The sequence below is a fragment of the Solea solea genome, chromosome 8, assembly GCF_958295425.1.
Source record: "Solea solea chromosome 8, fSolSol10.1, whole genome shotgun sequence".
Lineage (NCBI taxonomy): Eukaryota > Metazoa > Chordata > Actinopteri > Pleuronectiformes > Soleidae > Solea > Solea solea.
In genome coordinates, this window is record NC_081141.1 from 2245739 (window position 1) to 2270704 (window position 24966).

The following is a 24966-nucleotide window of genomic DNA, read 5'->3' on the forward strand; positions in this document are numbered from 1 at the left end:
CCCTCTGTGAAGGGCTTTCCCGCTGCATCCTCCCACCCAGAGGCGGCGCCACGTGTCAGGTCGTGGATGGGTCCTGAGATCACTGGACAGCATGTAAAGACCCTGGTAAACTTCCGATGTGCACTGTGAGTGAAATCTGTGTGTCTGTGTGTGTGTCTGTGCATCAGCAGTACTGACAGAGACGCTGTCCATGGTGCTAAAGTGGACAGAGACCTTGTCCTGACTAGTAAAACCCAAAAAACATCTTTTGAGGAGTCTGTTTTCTGATTGGGTGGCCCTAATCCCAGTCAGGTTTCTATGAGAGCTGCTCCATCAGCTCTCATAGACCTCACACCACCTGAGGTTCAACATGTAAACAAATGTTTGCATGTTGAACCTCAGGTGGTGTCCAGAAAACAATGTCTCGTTTGTAGATCATTGGAAACCCTTCAGGACAACGTCCATCCCACTTTGGCTGGAGCAGCTCTCATAGAAACCTGACTCTCTTTATTAGACACCTAACCCCTGAGCATCCAGAGCCGAAAGCAGGAAACACAAGTATACAGTGTCCTCCAAGAGTATTGGAACAGTGAGTTCCAATCTTCTATGTTGTGTATCAGATCCAGATGTAAATACCTGGAAATGTTCATCTTTTGACGTCAAACCCAAATGTTTTCCGTCTATTGTTGTAGCCATTTTTAACTCTAATCCATCAAATCAATTAAATGCAAATTCAAATGTATCTATAAGTCATTTAAAAGTCTTACTCTTTAGTCGTTTGCATTCAAAACAACCTGCTCTGTGAAGTACCACCCACCTGTCCTTGACTGACTTCCTGTCCCGAGAAAGTCATCATCATTAGTGATTTTAATACATTATGACTTTATGATGTGCATAATAAGGACATTATTGTCAAGGTGGGATCAAAACATGTGATTAAATCCATTCATTTGACAGGAAAAAGGAGCATGTGACCAATTTGAGAGTTCAGTTCTGCTCGATTTACTGGTTTCCAATGAAACCGACGACCAGAAGCAAAGTGAGCAAACCTCAGTGGAATCATTTAGTGTTAAAACATTTGTTTTATGAAAGCAGATGTGGAAACAAAAATCACCATACATTGCACGAGTGACTGATTTCTATTTGCCTACCATTCTCTGTCTGACAGACACTGATATTAGAACACCACAACAAATGCTCCCTGCTTCTGTTTTACATTCTCTGCTGAGGTCAACACTGTAAGCTGAGGCTGATGGCAGGTCCTGGTCCATTGCACACAACCTTTAAAACCAACTTGTTGCACAGCAAAACATCAATTTCATGTCAACAGATACAGAATTCAGCTTCAGCTGTTGTCTGTGTAAACACGGGAGAATAGAGCGTTTCCTTTTCGTCCCAAATGTTGTTTTTAAGTATTCCTTAAATGTGTTTGAAGCAAAACGACCATCTTAACTTCACAACGTGTGAAATGGAATACAAGTGCTACACAAGTCCATGAGATTATAATAGATATATAGTTATTATCTCACTTAAATACTTGATGATCAATCCTCCCTTGTGATGCTTTTGGTGGTGACGACACTCGGTGCAACATTGTCTCCTTTTTGTTGCTTCTCACAAACAGCAGTGTTCCACGTGGAACCGAGGTACGTTGAATCTCACAGAGACTGGGACACGTAAGCTCTCGCCACTTATATTCACAGTCTGTCTCATAGTATGCCAGACTGTGACTCCTTCTGTTGTAGCTTGAGGATCAATTCAAGTAGGTTCATCTGCATCGTCAGCTCCTGAAACAACAACAAGGAGCAATAAGTGAGAACAATCATCGCCATCTGCTGGACATTTGTCCGCATGGCAATGTAACTGCAGTCAGTGAACAGACTGAGAGGATTGGTCACCTGAGGATTGGTGGTGATATAAAACCCAGGGACTCCCGCCTTCTCCAAGGTGTTCTGCTGGTCGATAACCTTTTGATCGATTTCTGCTACGATCTTCTTGTCCATCATCCTTTGCTCCTCTCGCACACGCATGTCCAGCGCCTGCCAACACCACACACACACACAACTATTCGTGAACCAAAAAGCAGATGACAGAACCATACACCTTTTTGCGTCAGCAGATGTCTCACCTCCAGCTCTGCTTGTTGGTTTGATTTGAGAAGCCCAAGGTTGTGAGACTTGCACGACAGCAGAGCGTCTTTGTGTTTTCGTAAAAGATCTTGTTTGAGTGCTGCGCATAAAACAAATAAAGTCAGGGTGCGGATGAAGATATTAATTGCTGCATGCTTCCTGTTAAGCAGAGCACCAACCTTGGTGTTCACTGTGCAGCTTTTGCCTCTGGTTGTACAGATTCTTTTCTGTCAGATGCTGAATATCCAGGAGCCCCTGCACGATCTCATACACCGTCCCGTCTATGAGCGCGAGGGCCAGGTCACTCAGCGTGTTGTAGGACAGACGCTGCTGGAAGGAGCTAACCACGGGGAAACACAAAAACAATCATCAGTTGAAGGAAGTCATTCCTTTGTATTTGAGCACAATGGAAAAAGCATTAGAAAAATATTAAGTCCAGAGTGTGACCCCACTTTTGGTCCTATGTCAGAGCCCCTGCGACCCTCATATGGAGGATAAGGTGATAGAAGGATGGATGGACAATAATAATAAGTTACATAAATACACATTAATCCTGTACAACGTTCCAGATAAAATAACAGATTATGTATGAACATATATATATTTTCAACCAAATACAAGAGGAAAAAAGATTATTTTCATAATTGATTAATCTGTCAATTATTTTCACGATTAATCGAGTAATCGTTTGACCTGTAAATTTTAGAAAATGCTAAAAAGTATTGATCAGTGAACTGGAAATGATGATGTTCTCAAACGTCTTGTTTTGTCCACATACCAAAATGTTTAAGTTTGAATGATTTGAATGAAGAAAATATTCACATTTAAGCAGCTGAAACAATCAGAAATCTTGTTTTAATCGTTGAAAAAAAAACTTCAAACCGAAAATAGTTGACGATTAATGTAGTAATCTTTATCATACATCCAATAAGTGTGTCATTTTCATACATTCATATGTAACTTACTTAATGATGGACATGTTTTCTAATGGTTTTGGGGTTAAAATGTTTTTATGTGTTGTTCATTCCGCTGCACCAGAGACTGACATTACCTTGGTAAGTCTTTGACTAAAGTCTGCAGTTCGGACAACAGGTAGTAATGTCTTTCTTGTTGTTTTGTTGGATCATCGCCGGTGACTCCGGGATAAACGTCCATTCTTCTTCACTGTGAACACAACCAACAACCAACAACACAGTCCGTTAACTAGCCTAGCCTAGCCTAGCCTAGCCTACCTGCTACTAGGCAGTGAAAAAAAATGCCCCCATTAACAAAACAATGATTTTTTTTAGCAGACTAACCTGTAATTAATGATGTTTAAATGCAGTTGAGGTTCTTTATTATACAAACAGTGCGACACAACGGACACACGTGACTGTTGTGATGAATGTGCTGGGGTTTTGTTTGTTAGCAGCTAACGTGGATTGCTAAGAGGACCCCGAGCTGCTGGCTGCCAAGATGCCTGTCTGTAAAGCGCCGTGTAGTAGCGCAGGGTGTCCACGGGGTGGCGCTGCGTTGCACCAGAGAAGACGACTTCAGTGTGACAGCTGTTGGTCAGGTGTGTGACAACACATTCATTACTAAAGACGACACTTATGTTAAAAAATGGCTAAAGATTGTGGGCGATAGCAGGTGTGAAAACAGCGTGTGTGTAAAAACATTCATTACATTTGTATCTGTGTGTGTGTGTGTGTGTGTGATGGTTTAGTGTTCACACTGCAGCATATCTCGCTTTCACCTGCTCCGCTGATTCCATGATCTGATGCGCTCCTGTGGCGCGCGCCTGGAGAGCCGTGCGCGTGCCACGCGCTGCTGTGAAGGTGCCATGAAATGAAGAAAAGTCCGCTGCGGTGGGGAAGAGCGGTGTTTATAAGAGCGCGTATGGGAACAGAGGAGGAATCGGATTACGAGCGCACTCGACTACGATGGCCAGAAACACATCTCTTTATTTTCGCATTGTCGAGGGCAGGAACCTCCCGGCCAAAGACGTGTGAGTAATCTGTGAGAGGCATGTGTGTGAGGGGGTTAGTCAAGTCTCAGCTCGTTCAATGTACATCACACACACACACACACTGTCTAGTATGTGGTGGAAACGTGATTAAATGCCAGTTTGTGAAGGGATTACTTCAGTCAGACAATCACGTGCACACATTTACCATCAGACAAGCTGCAGATTTCAATGTGTCTCATTCTGTATACTTTGTTGTTGTGTCCTCTTCAGCTCTGGAACCAGTGATCCATACTGCATTGTAAAAGTCGACAATGAAGTTGTGGCCAGGTGAGTTTAGTTTTGTTCTAAATGAAGATTTATATACTTACAGCTCATGGAAATCTTACATCTTTTTCATCTATACAACAACAGCCGAGAGGGAGAGAGTAGCTATAGTGTGAATATTAATGTGCATGAGTTTTCTGCTCCTCTGCACATGTTAAACCCAGGGTGGAGTGTGTGTGTGTGTGTGTGGTGCCCACAGTGTGGCCCCTCCAGTACGGAGAACCTGATACTGGTCTGGCCTTTAAAACACCCACAGGTAACCATGGAGAAGGTGCATCAATTATTGCAGGGAGCTCCCAGTATAATCAAGGAGAACGCTTAGAACTGGGAACAGAGGTCCGTGTTCTCTGCAAAAGTACTAATCATTTAATCCTCTAAGTATATATATATACATATATATGCACATATATACAGTATATATAAAACATGCTTTTTCATTGTGTGTAGACAGAAACTCAGATTTGTTGAACAGAAGTGTTTGTTGTTGAGTGCATTCACTGCTAATTTTTCCATCTGCGTTGAGGAAAAGCCAAACAATGATTCACTGCAGACACTCACGCGCTAATTATCTTGTACTTGTAGTGTTATTGGCCAACTGACTCCTCGAGTGCGATGCTCGTGGATGATGTGGCTGGTAAGAGTGGTGCCGGCACTCTGCTGCTCGTATAAAGCTTTTGCAAATGTGCAGGCGTCGATTATTCTCAGGTTGACGTAAAAACGGATAATGTTGTTGTGACAAAACGGCCTTTGCAGTATGCGGAGGAATTACACTTGTGACGTCTTTGAGTGCCGTTTAAAAGTAAAATGTATTATTGTGATTCACTATGTACACTGTTCATGTAAAATGAAATGTTTAGAACACAATGAGGCACCTGATTTTGTTTTTATGCAGAACAGTGATTGTTAAACCTTTTTCAAAATGACAGAATGCCTGATTTTCGATAGATAGATACAGCTGTGTCATTTAGATCTGTGTCAATCCTTAACAGATGAATTTCACACATCGTTTTTTACCCGAGTCCGAGCAATCACACATGTTCAAATCAAACCAAATTGTATTTGTGTAGCGTAAAAAATCACAACAAACACAAGCTCCCTCATAAACAGAACCAGATTCAGTGATGTGCAGCATCTGCCTCGCCCGGTTGCGGTGAAAGGACAAAGGATCCATTAAGTTTGGTAATGTCTGTTTTTTTTTTTATAGTATTATTATAATAATGTAATTTTTTAAATTAAATTAAATTAAATTAAATTAAATTAAATTAAATTAAATTAAATTAAATTAAATTACATTTTAATTTAGCATGGATTGTTGCAAAAAAAGATGAATTATAGCATCATAATGACGACAATACTACTCATAATAATAGCCTTGCAACTGGATGTGCATGTTGCAGCCCAGGTGTCACGGGGACCTGCAGAATGAGGACAGAGAGGGAGGGAGGGAGGGAGGGAGGAAAAGCACATACTAGAGGAGAGAGAGAATATGCTTAGTGTCATGTAATAATAAGATATTCAGACCCTGAGTGGGAGAGAAACCTCCGTCATCAGTTTAAGCCTAAACTAAGAGATGCTCTAACTATACGCTTTATCAAAAAAGGAAGGTTTTAAGTCCAACTTTAAATACAGAGCATGTGTCCTCCTGAACTGTCATTGGGAGCTGGTTCCTCAGGAGAGGAGCCTGCAGTGCGAACTGAAGCCTCCCATTCTGACTCTGGGAACCACACGTAAGCCTGTATTTTTAGGACGATAAAGTAAAACTAGTTCTTTCAGGTGCGACGGGGCCTGATCATGAAGTGCTTTGTACAGGGAGCCAGTGTAGAGAAGCTAACACTGGAGTGATATGGTGTCTCCTTCTAGTTCCTGCTGCAGCGTTTGGAATTAACCGAGGGGTTTTGGACCGTCCTGATAATAAGGAGTTACCGTAATCTGATCAAGACGTAACAAAAAACATGAACTCGTTTCTCAGCATACTTTAAGGAGAGAAAGTTTCTCGTGTTTCACACGTGGAAGAAGGAAATGGAAAGGAGTTTTTAAGTGTGAATCAAATGACATGTCCTGGCTTCCTGCAGTGGAACTGGAAGCCATGGCGATGACATCTGAAGTGACACTGTGGTCGGATGTTTGGCGCCGAGTGTAATGACCTCATTTTTGTCTTGAGTTTAAAAGTAGAATCTTTGTGCTTTGCCAAGAAAATAAAAAAATGCATTTAATCTGTATATGTGTTTCTATAATATACTTAAAACAAGACTTCCTAATCTAAGAATTATTTACTCATTATGAGATTAATGCACTCTAGCTCTAGCCCAGTTGTTTTCGTAGCAATAATTCTCCAAAACAGGAACAAATATCTGAAAAGTAGAAGTAGTAGAACACTAAATATCAGTATTTCCTGTTTAAAATAAGATTTTGAGCAAAGAGAACTTTCTTGCTGCACTGGCAGATCATTGAGCTTGAAACAAGTCATTTTCCCCTAATAGTGGCTATATTTTCTTGTTTTTTTAGAGGCCTTTTTCTGTTGCAGTGACTGTAAATAAGAAATCTGTAAACGCGTCCACTCGTTTGGTGCAAACTCCACTGCTTATGGTACAAAGGAAAAAAAACAAGACATGCCACAGAGAGCGTGTCGGTACACGAAGAGAGTGAGAGATGGAGAGTTTGCCGGGCATCAGCTGTCGCGTGTCAAAAAACGATTGCATCTGTTTTCTTTCATCAGGACGGCCACAGTGTGGAAGAACCTCAATCCTTTCTGGGGTGAAGAATATACGCTGCACCTGCCCATGGGTTTCCATTCCCTGTCCTTTCACGTCATCGACGAAGACACCATCGGGTAACGCCGTCCAATCATCAGATATCCACTGTATCACTCATTACTTACGCTTTATGTCTATTTATGTCGTTTAGCTTTAGTGAGACTGAGCGACTTTGTTTTGTGTTCCTTTACAGCCACGACGACGTCATTGGAAAGATCACTCTGAGCAAAGATGCCATCCGATCTCAAGCGAAAGGTAAAAAAGTCAAACTGTCCGCAGCAGCTTGTAGGAGGTCAAAGGTTAAAGTGATATGACCCAGTCAGAGGGCGAGGGGACTGAGGTCATCGCGGACTCTGGGAATGTTGTTTTCGCGGCTTCTCACACGTCTGCTTACAGTTATCAGGAGTTATTTATTCACTGTGACGTCCGTCCTCATGGAATGACGAGAGCAAACATCGCTTTTCAAATTGACCCTGAGTCTTGAGAATCTCTGTGCTTCAGGATGCTTTACTGTACGTTCATGACGTTGCTCGCCGCGTTTACTGCAGACTGCAGACTGATTCTGCGTTCCCCTGAAAGCCACCTGGCGTGGCCTCGTGTGATTTATGATGACGGGGTGGTACTGAGTCAGACTCTCCCTCACAGTCTGGATACACCACACTTGCCTCTTGTCTAATATTTACCAAAAGAGAAGACAAACTTCCAGTCACATGATATGACATGAACTATAAACTTTATTACATAACTTACAAATTGACTTTTTTATGACTGCCTGAGTAGAAAAAAAGAGGAAGCTGCACACTCATGTTGCACAGTTGCACTCGTTTTCTTGTGTTTATGGTGGAGAAGTCGAGCTCCATCTGTGCCGATTCTTCTCCAGCACGTGCCAAAACTCTCATTGGTCTTTGACTTTAACTAAAGTACAGTAGACCTTTATGGACAAAATCAGCCGTTTGAAAACGAAAATGAGACTGTAACAAAAGAAACGACCGTCCAAAGCGTCTTCACCTCTCATCAGCACCAGAAATGCTGAAACTGAGATGCTAGGACTAGTTTATGTTTGGTAGTTTGGTCATTTGCTAATCGAAACTGCTGCAAAAATAAAACTGCCGTTCCTCTGTTACCAGATTTATCGTCTTGTATAGCTGCAGCTATGAATACATTCTTACTGTAGGCGATTTATTTTCCCTCTTCCTTTTTTCAGCCATGTTTTCATCCGTTTCTCAACTGCCAGAAAAGTCATTTTAACATCGTTTCCTTTATATATATATAACCCCAACATCACAGACACCTTCTGTCCTTAGACCCTCGCACCGAGGGAGGAAAAACCCGGACAGACGCGTGCAGAAACAAGCTCAGCAGATAACAAAACGGAGTGGAAACATATGAAATCCAGGTTACAGGTCCATCCTTGGGGGTTGGAGACACGTTTGGTGCCGTTTTGGCCAGATTTGAGTCAAAGAAGAAAGGGTCTAAGGGGATTCTGGGTCAAAGATGGAGGAGTGTGAGGATGGGTGACCTGAGAGAGAGAGATAGGAAACAAAGCACAGACAGCAGGTAAATTCACAGCTAGTTAATAATAATCTAGACGACCAGTCGCAGTGATTGGAATGTCAATAAGACTGAGACTGAGAGCAGATTAAAACATCCAACCAAAGTGAGTCACAAATCGTGGCGTTAACTCAATACTAGACCTCACGTTGTCTCTTCTGTGTTTTATTTATGTTATTTGTTTTGCTAATATCTCTCAGGTGTGGACAGCTGGCTGAACCTGACGCGGATCGACCCGGACGAAGAGGTCCAGGGGGAGATCCACCTGAGTCTGGAGCTGCTGAAAGACACAGACAAGATCAGTCTGCGGTGTCAGGTCATCGAAGCCAGGTAGATGATAGTGAAAGGCTGTTGACTATGTCACAGTAAATCTTTGTTCTTTTCTGAAAACTTATGAAGAAATTCTCTGTGTTTTCCGGATGTTATTCCGGAGCTGAAGTCTTTGCACCTTCACCCCGCAGGACTCTCTCACACTCTCTCCTCTGAGTCACGCTCGACACCATCGCACCAGTCACTGACCCATCTGTGTGTACCGGGCTACGAGCTTGCCTCTAATGAGCTGATGACGCCACGCCAGGCTCGACACTGTGTTACTCACGCGCGCTCAGATTTACTTTGAAAGAATGAACTAGGACTGCAAAATGGACGCCAAAATTTAAAAAAGGCCGACTTCCTGTTGAGTTGAGGCCATGGTTACAGTTGACTTTTTTGTTCGTTTTGATCTACAACATCTTTCCACCAAGTTTCGGGAAATTAGGTGAAGCTCAATTTTGCCTCCGTTTTCACCTTAGGGGCGGCGCTATAGAGCCCTTGAGCAACACGCGGGTTTGGGACCTATGCCAATATCGCATTTTCGCCAGACCTGACCTCCATGCCAAGTTTCAGGAGTTTTTATGCACGTTAACCCGCTCAAAAATGACATATTCAAAATATTAATTTGAAGGATAACAAAAGGTTCCTCGCACTCCTGCCATTCGTGGCTCGGGCCCTAATAAATAAAGCAGAATGTGATTGTTTTTCCTGCTCCACGTCACTAACCTGAGTGTTTTTTGGGTCTGTCGACAGAGACTTGGCTCCGAGAGACATCTCCGGGACCTCTGATCCGTTTGCAAGAGTTATTTTTAACAACCACAGTGCCGAGACTTTGGTGAGCACACACGCACTTTTAGTATTTATTGTCCCTCTGATGTCGTTGCTGATGATTGTCTACGTCGCTACTGACATAAACGTCGTTTAGATCATCAAGAAAACCCGTTTCCCTCACTGGGGAGAGACACTGGAGCTGGAGCTGGATCCGGAGGAACTGAGTGAGGAAGGGAACGTCACTGTGGAGGTCTGGGACTGGGACATGGTCGGCAAGAACGACTTTCTGGGCAAGGTGAGGAGGATAATATTTGGATTGTGTTGTACAGATTTGAACTGAACCTCAGATGAAATGATTTTGTGGTCCTCGGCGTTGACACAGGTGGAGATACCCTCTGCCTGTCTGCACAAGACGCCTCTGTTGGAGGGCTGGTTCCGTTTGCTGCCCCTGGGAAACAACGACGTCGATGCAGGGTGAGGATTATGGGGCGTGTTTGTTTGTACAGTGTAGTGAGTTTGTGTGCTTGTGCGTTACAGCCGAGGATCTTATTCAGTTAGCAGCAGCAGACGCACACTGTGTGCGTTTGTTTTGGGTCTCTGTCAGCAGCTGTTTCCGTGAGATAGCTCACCATTTAAAACCAAAAAAGAACTGAGTAGACGGCAGAAAACGATGGTGTCAAAGTGAAGGGAAAAAACAACCAACATGACGCAACACTGTGCACAAGTCAATGTCAATTTAATGCAACATGTGCGTGCAGTGCTCAAGCATGTCTTTAATAAAGACCGGTTCTGACCCTTTGGTCTGATATCATCATTATAACAAGAATAATAATGATATTTTATTACATTTTTAATGCACTTTTATATGCATTGTGCGCAAAAGTGCAGTCAGTACATTTTCCGTTACTATGTATCTATCTATAAATTGGAACAGGAACGCCTGCATGTGTGTGTGTGTCTGTTATTCGCATATCTCTCGAGCCGATGGTCCGATTCATTTCAAACTCGACAGACGTCTTGCTAAGGGTACGAGTAAGTGCAGCGCCGAGTTTGGCGTTGTTCGGATCAGTCATGCAAAAGATATCGTAGAACGTAGCGGCAAAAGAAGCATACACACTCTACTGTAGCCACTCCCCCTCTCACTCACACAGCACTGTGGGCTCCCTGAGAGGAAAATGAGTCCGCAGAGGCCGTTCAAAACCACGTAAAACATGAGGTGCACTAAACTGACACTAGCCCTGCCTACTTTGGACAGACTTAGCAGACGACAATGCCGACTGCAAGGTCCCAAATCAGTGTTTAAAATATCACTGAACGTTTGCTGTGTAAGAGCAACAATAAGCACTCATTTTAGATTTTAGTGAGTGTTTTTGAAATGATTTGGTATTTTCTGCCTCATTCCCAGCGGGAAACTGGGGGCGCTGCGTCTGAAGGTGCGTTTGGTGGAGGATCGGATTCTTCCGTCTGTTTACTACCAGCCTCTCATTGACCTCCTGGTGGAGTCCGTCATCTCCCCCGCAGAGGTCAGCCTCACAGCTCAGTCCTCACCGATGATAAATGTTCTCCTTTGACCTTTGAATCCACAGTCATTTTTAGTCCATCTGTGTGTGTGTGTGTGTGTGTGTGTGGGTAACCTGAGTCATCCTCTCACCAGGTGGAGGACAGCAGCGCTCTCACCATGCTGGAGGACGTGACGACGGTCGAGAGCCGCCAAGACGTGGCGATGACCCTGGTGAAGATCTACCTGGGCCAAGGCCTGGTGGTGCCCTTCCTGGATTACCTGAACACTCGCGAGGTCAACCACACCAGTAAGAATACATCGCAGCTGTGTGTGTGGGCATTCGAACCCCCGCTCGGGCTATATTTAATCTCCTAGTCTCCTCATGACTCCTCTGTGGCCTGGATTAGTCATGTTTTTTTTTTTGCCTCCGCACCACATTCCCATGACAATTCACGCAGGAGTTGAGTTGCGCTCCGGTCTTTGGGTTCTGTTGGTGGAGTTTGAGATAATAAGCATCGTGCCCAAGTTTCCATAGCAACTCCACATGATCCTGAGGGTAAGTGCTTGATCAAGAATAGATTGTGTTGGCAGCCAGACATTAAAGTTGGGCACAGGGGTAAGGGAAGGAAAATGGAGGTCTCCTGCAAAAGCCGGCCTCCTCGTCGTCGTGTGGATGAGGCCGAAGCTGAAGCCCGAGCTGACGTCAGAGACGGACAAAGGATCCACACACTGTATTAATATCTGCCAATGAAAAGGTTTACTTTATTCTTCATTATGGTTTCTATGATAACGGCTTTGTTTCGGTGGAGCGATTAATCACATCTGTGGCTCTTTTTTTTTTATAATTCAACAGGCTAAATTCTGTTTTTATTATTTATTCAACCACAAACCTGTTCTTTATTATCTCCCACAGCTGATCCCAACACTTTATTCCGCTCTAACTCACTTGCCTCCAAAGCCATGGAACAATTCATGAAGGTGTGTTGAGATATACTCTCTCTCTCTCTCTCTCTCTCTCTAATTCATCCCCGCCGTTGTTAACCCATGGCGTTGTTCTTGCCGTCAGGCCGTCGGCATGCTGTACCTGCACGAGGTGCTGAAGCCCATCATCAACCGCATCTTCGACGAGAAGAAGTACATCGAGCTGGACCCGTGTAAGATCGACCTGAACCGCACGAGGTAAACACACGGTTTGTGTCGTTCGAGCAGTCGAATGGAAAAGAAGATGGCCCCTGTCTTTTACCCTTCACCCCTGAGAGGAAGACAAAGCTGTGAGAAAATGAAAAAAAAAGGAATGTGAAATAGGGGGGGGGGGAGTGCTGTTGCTTGGCAACTGCCATGATACCCCAGAGACGTCTATATCTGACATAGAGGGAGATCCAGGCGCTGTGCACATGCCACAACATACTTTAATTGTCTTATTCTTGTTTTCCCTGCAGACGAATTTCCTTCAAAGGCGCCGTGTCAGAGGCGGAGGTCCGGGACAGCAGCGTGGAAATGCTCCAAAGCTACTTGACCAGCATCATCGAGTCCATCGTGGGCTCAGTGGACCAGTGTCCTGCCGTCATGAGGGTGGCCTTCAAACAGCTGCACAAGAGAGTGGAGGAGCAATTTGCCGAACCTGAGAACGAGGTCTGTCCCGGAGCAAAGCGTTTGAAAACCCACATTTATTGATTCACTGTGACACTCACACTGTGACCCGCTCTGTTGTGGCAGGACGTGAAATATCTGGCCATCAGTGGATTCTTCTTCCTGCGCTTCTTCGCTCCGGCGATCCTCACGCCGAAGCTGTTCCAGCTGAGAGACCAGCACGCCGACACTCGCACCAGCAGAACACTGTTACTGCTCGCCAAGGTACGACGCACACATGAATAATGTATCCGGGCATCGCACTTAAACAAAACAGCAGAGAGGTGCATGTATCTGCTTATGTTAAAACAGGTAAACAAAACACGGAATTACCGCGTGCGATGATTATCTCAATGATTTCTTTATTATCCAGAGCAAAGAAATGAAGGAAAAACTCACATTTAAGAAGCTTAAACAAACGGAAATCTTGTTTTAATCATGAAAAAAGCTTCAAACGGATGAATCAGTTAATAATCGATTAATTGATTCATTCTTTCAGCTGTACTTGTTATGAAATGCCTGCGCTCGTTATGTTATCCTGTAATATTCCTGTTACTGGCATAAAGAGACTTTTCAGCTCCACGAGGAACACAACAGAAGGTCACAGTCACGTATTAAAGTCACTGTCCGTGGTGCTGAAGTGTCTCTACCACAGGCCTCGACTGCGCTGTGTGACCACACTCCTGGTTCAAAGCCGAGCATCAGAGAGTTGTTCAGAGAGGGACTTCCTCCTCGCCCCAGGCCAGGTGTGGGCTGGACAAAGGGCCTCCCAGCATGCCTTGCCACAGAACCCCCCCGCCTTTTGATCTCTGACTTTGAGATGTGCCCTCACTCCCACTGAGCGCTGTCACTCTCTCTTGTGTGTGGGGTTTTTTTTTTGCTCGCCAGGCGCTGCAGAGTGTCGGGAACCTGGGCCTTCAGCTGGGTCACGGGAAGGAGCAGTGGATGGCGCCTCTCCATCCCATCATCCTCCGCAGCGTGGCGTCCGTCAAAGACTTCCTCGACAAGTTGATCGACATAGATCACGACATCGGTAAGGCTGCGGCGACGAGTTCAAAGGTCGGGCTGAGTTCATTCATTCACCTGCTGCTAATTGAACGTGGTTAATCAGGCGCTGACGGAACAATACTGTTGGTGAAAAATTCATAACGAGCTGGAAGCTTAGAAAAGAGCCGCTTTCTTATCGTCATGTATGAGTGAAACGTCTTCTCCCTCTGACAGATCAGGTTTCTGCCTCCTCCAGTACATCACACACACACACACACACGCTCTCCCCTTTCTCCTAAAGGCCAGTTTGACATTTAATGCTCTTCAGGTGCATTTGTTAGACACAAGTGGCGGCTTGTTCTGCCTCTTTGAAGCCTGCCTGATAGATGCAGGGCCGAGGGCGCCGTCAATAGTGGGGTTGTCACAGCACCACCTTGTGTCTGAGTGGAAGAACAACACTCACAGCCGCTCCCCCCCCCCCCCCCCTCTCTCCCTGTAGTGTCGGAGGTTCCTCAGAGAGCCGTGTTCATACCCTCGGTGGCGGTGAAAGAGGGATACCTGCACAAGCACAAGGCTGAGGGGCCGCAGCTGCTGTCGCGCTTCGCCTTCAAGAAGCGCTACTTCTGGCTGACGAGCGAGACGCTGTCCTATGCCAAGACGCCTGATTGGCAGGTGGGTTACTACAGTAACACAACATATTAGGATCCAGACGTGTCATTATATAGACTCATTTGATTATGTCAAAAAAAACACATCAAGTTTGGTGTGTTTAGGGAGGGAAGCAACAGCGACATTGCGCTAGTAAAGCGAGTCAGGTTAGAGCAGGGGTGTCAAACGTACGTAATGTAATATTTTCCACTTCCGCATGCCTGTGACTCAATGTTTATGCTTTTATAGACACAGTGTGATGCGTAAATGGCACATTTAGGCATCATAGTGTTAAAATTGCACTTATTTTTCACAGTTTTGTATAAATCACTAAATGTAAAACAAAGGAAACTAATTCTGAGTCCGACACCCCTGCGTTAGAGTGCAGCTGAAAACACAAAGACGACGGTAGAATAAATGACCTGTAAAGAGCGTTGCTGTTAAAATGACTGGTTGTCTGTTTTCTTGACGAGTAAACTTCAGTCCAGCTCATGCTAAAGTGACTCAGATGGATTTGTCCCCGCATCTGTCCTTCAAAGGACATTTATCAACTTGTCTCATATAAAAAAAAAAGAGGAAACATTTTAGTCTGCTTTAATGGGTTTGTGTAACATCATAAGTGTTATTACCATGTGGTGCCGAGCCTTGTGATAATGATCTTGTCTCATTCCCCAGCCAGAGATGGAGGGATAGAGAGAGGGAGAGGGAGAGAGGGAGGGTGGGGGGGGACACTCTCTCTCTCTCTGAGTAAAAGCTCTCTCTTTGAGCTCATCTGCTTTGTGCAGCTGGAATAAAAGCGAGGGTTAATTGAAGGCCGTGGATATTCATGCTACCATTGCAAATCAGGTTGTAAACAATGTCCCGGCCCCCGTCCTCCATGTTGGACCACTCCACTCTCAGTGAAGCAGAGCCTCCATTGGAAGTGGCTGATTTACACTTTAAAGTGGCCTTTGCTGCCACGCTGATCTCGTCTTTTCTCCCCCCCCTCAGCTCAGACTGTGCCTCCGACCCTAATGCATGCAGAATACCTCAGTCGCAGGCGCTGCTGCGTCTAATTTGCCCCAATGACCCTCACCCAGTGTCGGGTTTTTTGTGGCTCCGCCGTTGCAGGTGCGCTCCTCCATCCCCATCCAGTGTGTGTGTGCCGTGGAGAGGGTGGACGAAAATGCCTTCCAGCAGCAGAACGTGATGCAGGTCATCACCCAGGACAACGACGGCCAGACCAACACCATGTACATGCAGTGCAAGGTGCGACGCTTACGCCAATTCATCCCAGCTAATAACATATACGTTTACTTTGTTACAATGAGTTATGACCAAGTCAAATATTAATGACAAGGTTTAATTTCCTTTGATTGATAACATTTCTTCCTGCTTCATGACTCTAAAGCAGAGGAACAATAAGTGGGAAAACCCCCCAATATGAGCTTAAAATTATAGCACAATAGCGCAATAAAGATATTCAGGATCCTATGCCACAGAATTTCAAAGTAAAAGTGCGTGTTTGATATGGAATGATGCATACTTCCCAATAATAACATACTTATGATGCTATATGAATCTAGTAATAGCAAAAACAGAGAAATAAATCTAAAACTTAGTTAAAAAGCTACTGTGGACAACTGCAATTAAGCTTTTGTTTATAGATACACATTTATATATATATGTAATTTAATGTTAATAATTATATAAATTATAAAAATGATTATTGTTTTATATTCTATCTGTTTTCTTTCATGGGTCCTGTTTTCATTATGACATGATGCTAAGTGGTGGGCCTCATGTAATTGAATGCGGGGCCGCATGTGGCCCACGAGCCTCTAGTTGGACACCTCTGCTCATAATAGAACCGCTAACTAACTCGCGGGGTGTTGTGTTCTCTTTGTTGTGTCCGAGTAGAACGTGAACGAGCTGAACCAGTGGCTGTCGGCGATCAGGAAGGTCAGCATCTACAACGAGCACATGCTGCCCTCGTTCCACCCCGGCGCTCACCGCAGTGGCAAGTGGACCTGTTGCCTGCAAGCGGACCGCGCTGGTAATCCCGATGTGATCTCACCAGTTTTAATTATGTCATGTCTGTTGCTTTCGTGATAATGTGATTTTCTGGGTCTTAAAGCTGCTCCTGGTGACATTTCTCTCATGTTTTTTTCCACATTCCCAATCACCAGCATCATTTTATGAGGATATGTGTGTGTGTTTTCAGTTACAGGCTGCAGTAGAACCCACTCAGCAGTGACTCTGGGTGACTGGAGCGACCCGCTGGACCCTGACGTCGAGACGCAGACCATTTACAAGCAGCTTTTCCAGGGCAGAGATAAACTGAGGTGAGCGGAGGAAAGCGATGCTCGAAGCCCAAACAGGGGTGCAGTACATTTTATTAGACACTAGAGGTCTCTGTTGCAACACTCAGACAACAAAAGTGATCATGTCTCTGTGTCTGCAGGAAAAAATATCTGGAGCTGCCAGACGCGGATGAGACGCTGAGGGATAAAGCTCAGCTCTCTGACATTCACCCTGGTAAAATGAATGATTATTCGCTCTGTGCACACACGACATCAGTATGCCCTCGCCTCATAAACATGGTCACACATGTCCACTGTCTTTACCGTAGACGGTGCAGAATGCGACGCCCAGCGCCCGAAGCCTGGTCCGAGCGTCACCGCGCGGCTGCTGGCCGTCGTCGACGACCTGGAGCGGGCTCACGACACCTTCCAGCGCAGAGAGAAGCAGGAAGCCGCCAGTGTCATTCTGAATCCGTAGACTCACGTTTACTGATGCGTGAGAGGAAGGGAGGGAGGGAGGGGGAGAGAGGGGGGTGCATCACACACAGCTGAGCATCAGATATTCACTTTCTTGTTGTGGAGTTGTAGAGAGAGAAAGAAGCCACAGGATTCAACCTCCTCCAGCCTTTTTTTGGTTCACTCTTTGGCACGCTGAACCTTTTTGTAAATTCTCAGAGTGCCACACCGACTGAGAGAGATTAAGACTTTGAAGCATGAGCTGACTCCTGAGAATTCTGTTGCCTGCATCCACTTATTGTGAAATGTGAAAAGAAGCTTTTTATATTTTTTAAATATTGTACAGGACCATCGGTCACACATTTTTATGCAAACTGCTTGTCGTAGTGCGATCTACCTTATTTGCTTTTGTTGACATTTGTGTCTTTTTTTGGGCCAATGTATCAGCGTGGCTGCAATGTAGCACTGACTGTAATATTTTAGGTCATTCCGTCACGAGCTTATATGCCACACACACACACACACACACACACACACACACACACACACACACACACACATCACTGCCTGTTCAGCGAGAGAAAACATGTTATGATTGTTGCTTTGGTCCCTTTATACAAAACAGTGTGCATTTGTTTGGTGCTATGGCCAGTCCACGTAAATGTTCTGATGTAATTTGCATATTGTTGTCGCCATTCCTAAATATGGAAGAGGATTAGGGCCACACAGGAAAAAAATGTTGACTTTAAACTCAGAATTCTGACTTTATTCTCAGAATTTCTGACTTTATTCTCAGGACTTCTGACTTTATTCTCAGAATTTCTGACTTTATTGTCAGGATTTCTGACTTTATTCTCAGGATTTCTGACTTTATTCTCAGAATTTTGAGTTTATTGTCAGAATTTCTGACTTTATTCTCAGGATTTCTGACTTTATTCTCAGAATTTTGAGTTTATTGTCAGAATTTCGGACTTTATTCTCAGCACTCTAACTTTAAACTCAGAATTTCTGACTTTATTCTCAGGATTTCTGACTTTATTCTCAGAATTTCTGACTTTATTCTCAGGATTTCTGACTTTATTCTCAGAATTTTGAGTTTATTGTCAGAATTTCTGACTTTATTCTCAGCATTCTAACTTTAAACTCAAAACTCAAGAACTGAGAACTAAAATATTTTTTCCTCTGAGGCCCTAATCCTCTAAAGTCATATTATGGGTAATATTTACCTGTTAACAAAAATAATGCCCGTTCATGTGGGGGATTCATATAAAAATACAGCTGAGGCAATAGAAATGACAATTATATTAGGAGGTTTTCCGCGTTTTAGTGCCACTGTGTTTGACTTGTTTGAGATGCCAAATTTGCTTTTAGAAAAGTGTAAAAATCCAAATCAAATCTCTATAATAGGTAGACACACAGATTAGCTGATAAGGCAAAGAGAACGTTAGAAAAAACCAAATAATTGTGCTTTTTTAACAAGAAAAAACACTCAAGGTATTCAAGGCTTTATTTTCTATTGCATTACACATCATTGTCACTGAATTATGGCTCAGCTTTAACCGCACTCACCACCAACATGAGGTTATTTCCCAGAGAGTGATTAGTTATCCAGTGTTTTTCCCTGAAACAGATCACAGGTGAGTGAGTGTAATGGAGATCAGGTCAATGATGTCTCAGATAACCCCAGCATGTAATCCTGCCTCGGGAGCTCCACAGATTTTAATCTGGCACAAAATAACAGTAAACATTCTTCCTAGTTTAGATGTGAGGCTTGAAATATGTTATTTTGTAAAAAAAAAAGTGCTTTATTGATCTGCCACTTCACTTTTCTTTTTTTTAAACTCAAGTGTTGAATGTGAATAGATGTTTCCTGAATGAGGGCTTTTATTTTGACAGGAGGAAGGAGAGTAACACATTGCCTGTATTCTATTTTGCAAATGACTATGACGGTTTGTTAATGTGAAGGAATCGCAGCGGTGTTATTCATTAAATTATTATTTCAACTAACAAAGTGTCCTGTCGAATGTGTGGCCCAGCGCAAACCGAGTAAACAAAGAATTTTTATTTTTATTTTTTCAAAATAAGAGATTTTCGATTTTTTTTTTTAATCACAGAATTGTGGGTCTTAAAACCATACACTTTTGTATATGAATTAGAGTTGTTTGTTTGCCGTTGAATGGCGATATCACATTCCAGTGCTTTCGTTGTTTTTTTCGGCCAATCAGCTTCTCGTCACAGAGGCAACACATGGCTACTTAACATGCAGCTGCTACTGCGCATGCTCCTCACTGTTACCGCTGCTTCTGGAAGCTGCGCGTGTTTTTCACCGTTGAATGAAGATGGACAAGGAAAAACAAACCGCAGAAGAACTAAATCGTGGCTGTTACCGCGCATCTTTGGCTGTACATGCCGACACCGATTTTCTGCTATGGTTAGCACACTTTATGCTAACGCTGTAGCATTTAAGCTAGCAGACTTTATGCTAACGCGTTAGCATTTAAGATGGCGGACTTTATGCTAACGCGTTAGCATTTAAAATAGCGAAATAGTTTATACACAAACATTATTTAGCGGCCGAAAGAGAGTGGCAGGACAGGAGAACCTCTAAAACAAGACGCCAGTGATGAAAATACAGCACCCCGACCTTCTATCTTCTCATGAGGTGAGTTTTCATTAATGTTGTTAATCTACGTTAAATTAGTGTCCATTTGAAGTCACATACAGGGATTAAAAAATGTTTTAACCCTCTTTTAATTATCCACTGTGCGTTTCAGAACGTTGTGTGACTACATTTTTATTTGCTAGCTCAGTATTGTTGTTTTAAAATGCACATTGAAACTATGCAATGAATCAACTGTAATACCTAATGTGACCAGCAGAGGGAACTACCTAGTTACAGTATATGACCAAGTTTGAGCACAAGGTCATTGTGGATTAAAACAAAGTCTTGTCTTGTTTTTGTCCACAGACCAAAAATTAATCCGTTTTAACGATTTCTTTGTTCTGTGGAGCAAAGAAGTTAAGAATATATTCACATTTAAGAAGCTGAAACAATCAGAAATCTTGTTTTTAATAATGAAAACCGCTTCAAACTGATATAGAATGAAATAGTTGACGATTCAATTAGCGATTGATAAATAATCGAGTAATTGAGTCAGCTCTAGACAGATCCCAGATGTGAGGCTGCTCACAGTGTCCCCCACTTTCAAATGAATCACTGAATCATAACCAAGGACGTCACAGTGCAACAGGACTCGATACCAAACGAACACCGTTTGCCGCTGTTCCCCCTTCCTGGCTTCATTTAAATGATAATGAGAGCAGAGCTACCCGCAGTGATGCAGCACAGCCTCCTCTCCGGCACAGCAGGGCCTCGCAACTCAGTCTCCAACCTCAGGAGACGCTGACCTCTGAACTGTTGCCGCATCGGCAGTGTGTCTCGCATGCTCTGCACCGCAGCGCCGACATAAGGCAGATTTTGTCTGGTGCTGAGCACAGAGAGGACGGAGTGCAGTGAACACAACAAAAAAAGAACTTGACAAAAGGTCAAACAAACTACCCCCAGTGAAGGGCACATTTATTTTTTTTTCCCCCACAAGAAACACACAAACATGCAACAAGGTCATCACAATTCAATAAAGACTGATAGATTAAGAAGCCCTTTATAGTTTAATCAATGTCATCCGATAACGACACTTTTAGACGACCTCACTTTGTCCGTGACCCATTTCATGAGAGCAATTATGTAGACACGGGTTCAGAGGAATCAAATGTAGATGTCAGTTAAAAATGGGAACTTCAGATGCTGAACATTCCGATGTTTCTACGAGTGACGGAGCGAGGAGAGCAGCCAAACGCCGCCTCGTCCCCACGTCTGGGTCATTCAAATCTGATCGGGGGAGAAGAATAAACGGAGCGGAGTAAGATGTAAAACCACAGTTTCTAACCGAGCGAGAGAAGCTACAAACTGCCAACGCACTTTGGTTAACACGCACCTCTAGGAGAACACAACTGTATCTTTGTCTATGAGACGCACGCTCGGCACCACATTCGCACAAATGTACAGTGTGTAATCCACACAAAGTGTTAAGGTATCACTTAGAGAGAGAAGTACATTAAATACTTCAGGTGTTGGGACAAAGTGGTTTCTCTCTCTTTTTTTTATGCCACTTAAAAATGAAATGGAAAACAGTATGGAACAGGTCTTAATAAAGAGTCATGTAATAGTTCTCGTCGTTCAAAAACAGACATCAAAAATATTTGTTTCTAATACATCATCAGCCTTTAGTTCATTAACGGGGAGGTAGGCGCCCCTAAAAAGAAGAAAAAAACATCTGCTGTTTGGGCTCCTTGCTACACATAAATCATGTAGATCTTAAAAAAGTTTAAGTTTAAATTGCATAAACACCGTCGCTCTCTGCCTCCACCAAACAAACACCACACCACGTTTTTTTTAGAATATCTGTACACACCTGAAAAGTTCTGAAGGGCCTGCGTCGCTCCCGCGGCCACACACAAGAAGCAAACATTTGGATTTCTCTAGTTAATAAAACTTGAATCGTTTTAAAAAAAGCGTTCACTCTCGCAGTCCCGTGTTATAAAGGGAGCAAAGCAAAAACACTCTCATCACCTCCGGGGTCGATGACTAAATCTAACTTTTGATTGGTTTTATTTGTTGTTGTTGTTTTTCTGGGCACCAGAATGATGGAATTCAAGTTCAAAAACACACACTTGTATGCATTTTAAAAGCCACAGGAGACTCAACTAAATATTTAAACTTGACCACTTGGGGGCAGTGGAAACATACACTGAATAACTTCACTGGCATCATTATCTTCAGGGTCTAAAGAAAAAAAAAAAAGATGACAAACCTACTGAATCCATGAAGATGTCGACGCACCGGCTGTTTGGATCAACGTGATCTGTATTCACCACTTCAGAAAGAAAATCTCAGTAGTTATGTATTAAGGTTATTGTGATTATTTAGGACACAGTGAACCACATTTCCAGGGGCTTTTTAAAAAGGAATCACTGACTGCGTTGAATCCCACCAATCTGCCGCTTCGTTCAGCTAAAACGAGCGATATGGTCACGCTGCAGCCGATATTTAACCAAGACTGTTGTCGTCTTCATCCACGCTCGTGTTCTGGATGTGTAGAACAAAAAAAGAAATGAGTGGGGGAGGCCATTTTCATGCTGCTAAAGCTCCACTACCATTAATAAAGACACGTTTACTGGATTTATTGGAACTCCACAGGGAACCATGTACATGGATTCTACATAAAGGTAACGACAGCGGCATACGCTAAGAATACGTGTAATATAAGACGCCTATAACATGTCATATATATCACAACAGTCCCTGACAGTCTGACAAGTCTTTTTTTTTGTTGTTGCCAGATTTGATATATTCGTGTGTATAGATGAGTGGGCCAGTCTTGACATTTTCCATATAGAAGAGTATAAAAATAAATTAAACTTACACCGTCGACTCAAAATTGAGCTTGAATTTAAAGGTATAACACATCTGCAAATGTATATGTATATCGTGTATATATATTTATATATTTCAAAGCATTGCAAGCCGGTTTATAAACGTCAACTTAAAAAAAGGACACATTTTCTTGCAATTCAAGACAGATTCCCTCCAAAAAACAAAAGTGTAGCCTCAAAGTGCTATGGAAGACTATGATTCACTCACCGCCGGGCGCCCACCGCGATAAACCTCCCAGAAACATTCCCTGCTCATTAAAATTGATCAGATATATTAATGGAGAATTATGCAGCAGTGGCTTTATCTTTTTTTTTTTATATCTCAGAGTAGATGAAACGTCACGAGATCTCCAGCGAGGACCTCTGAGAAGCTCACGGGCAAAAACGATTGGGGGGGCGGGGGTTGAGTGTAAATATAATGTTTCCAGTTTTCCAACTACTTTCTCACTACACCAACATTTGCCTGGTTCCTAGATTGCTCTGCTGTCGAGGAGGAGGAGGAGGAGGAAGAGGAGGAGACGAAGCCATACATCAGAATCAGCCCAAACAACTCTTGGGTGCAGAGCTTCTGCAGGGAGTGAGATGTTCCAACAAACAAGCTCACAGGAGACGAGTAAACTGCAGGTGAGCAGGAAGAGAGATCGCCATTGGGGGAAACTGTTGTGTGTGTTCATAAAGGGAAGGGGGAGTGTCCATATAGAAGAAGCTTTTCCTATTTTGGACTTGAACCTCACATGTTTATGCCTCAGAAGGCACAATAACACCCCCCCGTATATATACACTACGTGTGGCATATATCGATTTGACGGGGAGGAGAACAACGCAGGAGGTCGGCTTCATCAGCACGTCGTCAAAACAGATGAGTTCAACCTTGGCGCTCGGCATCACCTGCAGCCCGCGAGAAGCTCGTTTCGTCGACGCCACATCGGTCCACACAAGGTTAACCACACAACATACATTTATCACCAATACACTAACACTTCATCGCCTTTATGTCCGCGGAAGCCTCTGCATGCACAACGCCCATTTCACAGAGCGAGTGATCTTTGGAGTCGCCTCTTAAAAATGTCAGATTCAGCATCTCCCAAGAGTCACGATCTTCTTCCTTAAATCACATAACCCCCAACGCGACCACTTGTTAAAGGTCAATAATGAGTTATCATAGTTATAAATACAAGGAGGAAACAGGTATTTTCCTCATTGTATCGTCACAGTACCAAGCAAAAGCTGATGAAGTGACTCGCTCTACATTCATCACGCAGTGTTAGTCTGGGCCATGCATTTACAGTTATGCCTTTTGTAGAAATGTGGCCCCTCGTCGTTGACTTCCAGGTGCAGAGAGACGGCGTGAATTGAAATTGAAAAAGGGCTTAAATACCATGAACCTTCAGCCTCCACCAGAGGAACGGATGCTCCACCTGTTTCTTTACATTTCTCAAACCCCAGAGAAACTCTGGCATGAACGCAGCATGCTCACATCACTGGGGACACTTTTACACTTTTTCAAATCTAAACAATATTCATAACCACGGCATTTCTTCTTCTTCCTTTGCTCTCGGGCCGCCACGTCTGCAGGGTACTTGTTGTTTTCTGAGGAGTAAAGTGTCGTCGGCTGCACGTCAGCTCATCGTCCTGTGTCCCTGTTCTCTGTGAGAGGGTGTGTTGTGTTCCCGTTGTACCGGCTCAGGCGGCCGTCAGTCCTTCAGGTTGTCCTCGCCGATCCCCTGAGCCGACAGCTCTGCCAGGACGTTGTCCAGATAGTTGGGGTCAGGGTAACCGTGGCCGGTCAGGTTGGAGCCAAACTCTGTCTTGTGGTGAATCTCGTTCCACACCACTGTGTCTGACTCGCCCGTGGTGCTGGACGTGCCGATGGTGAAGATGAGGCGTCGGTCCCAGGCCATGATCAGCAGCTTTAGGACCTAAAGTGCACACAAAATAGAGGAGGAGGGGCTTAAAATCAATTTAACCCCCTACGGCAAGAAGGAAGGAGCAAAACCACATGCAGGAGTGGGTGCAAAGGTTAACAGTCATTCACAATAATGCTAACATCATGTCGGTTAAATGTTAGCGGTGGAGTTCTATGAGGTTTTGTGGTTGAATTACTGATATAAAGATACTGAAATCCAGATATCTGTTCGAAACGTGCTTGGGAAAGTTCATTAAATTAAAAAAAACGAATTTCTGTTCAAAGTATACAGCATAC

General features: G+C 43.7%; 3 protein-coding genes and 1 long non-coding RNA gene across 7 annotated transcripts in view; 2 read left to right on the forward strand and 2 right to left on the reverse strand.

Moving 5' to 3' along the window:
• The first annotated feature begins 9 nt into the window (after positions 1-9).
• Positions 10-17300, forward strand: LOC131463593 (rasGAP-activating-like protein 1). Its single transcript, XM_058635371.1, has 23 exons — positions 10-105; positions 3517-3663; positions 3814-4095; positions 4327-4383; positions 7097-7210; positions 7327-7388; positions 8885-9014; positions 9750-9831; positions 9922-10062; positions 10150-10241; positions 11173-11290; positions 11422-11575; positions 12182-12246; positions 12335-12447; positions 12708-12900; positions 12985-13122; positions 13786-13930; positions 14384-14556; positions 15643-15780; positions 16432-16567; positions 16736-16856; positions 16976-17049; positions 17144-17300. Exons 3-23 carry the CDS (start codon positions 4031-4033, stop codon positions 17290-17292), a joined length of 2460 nt encoding a protein of 819 aa, XP_058491354.1. The 5' UTR covers positions 10-105; positions 3517-3663; positions 3814-4030; the 3' UTR covers positions 17293-17300.
• dgcr6 (DiGeorge syndrome critical region gene 6) lies at positions 1042-3540 on the reverse strand. Its single transcript, XM_058635390.1, has 6 exons — positions 3407-3540; positions 3160-3272; positions 2288-2448; positions 2108-2208; positions 1878-2018; positions 1042-1766 (listed from the first exon to the last, which is right to left on the reverse strand). Exons 2-6 carry the CDS (start codon positions 3261-3263, stop codon positions 1689-1691), a joined length of 585 nt encoding a protein of 194 aa, XP_058491373.1. The 5' UTR covers positions 3264-3272; positions 3407-3540; the 3' UTR covers positions 1042-1688.
• A 26-nt stretch (positions 17301-17326) lies between the features above and the next one.
• The window catches only part of LOC131463603 (uncharacterized), a 39806-nt gene continuing 32166 nt past the window's right edge, over positions 17327-24966 (forward strand). Inside the window, exons 1-2 of the long non-coding RNA XR_009241073.1 lie at positions 17327-19932; positions 23238-23387. This is a non-coding gene — a long non-coding RNA (uncharacterized LOC131463603). The remainder of the gene's footprint in view (positions 19933-23237; positions 23388-24966) is intronic.
• The window catches only part of dtx1 (deltex 1, E3 ubiquitin ligase), a 39076-nt gene continuing 34926 nt past the window's right edge, over positions 20817-24966 (reverse strand). For 3 of the 4 annotated variants that reach the window (XM_058635381.1, XM_058635379.1, XM_058635380.1), the window contains one exon: positions 20817-24682. In XM_058635381.1, the coding sequence (XP_058491364.1) occupies positions 24458-24682 (225 nt within the window). In that variant the 3' untranslated portion in view covers positions 20817-24457. The remainder of the gene's footprint in view (positions 24683-24966) is intronic. The other variant, XR_009241072.1, reaches the window with a different exon arrangement.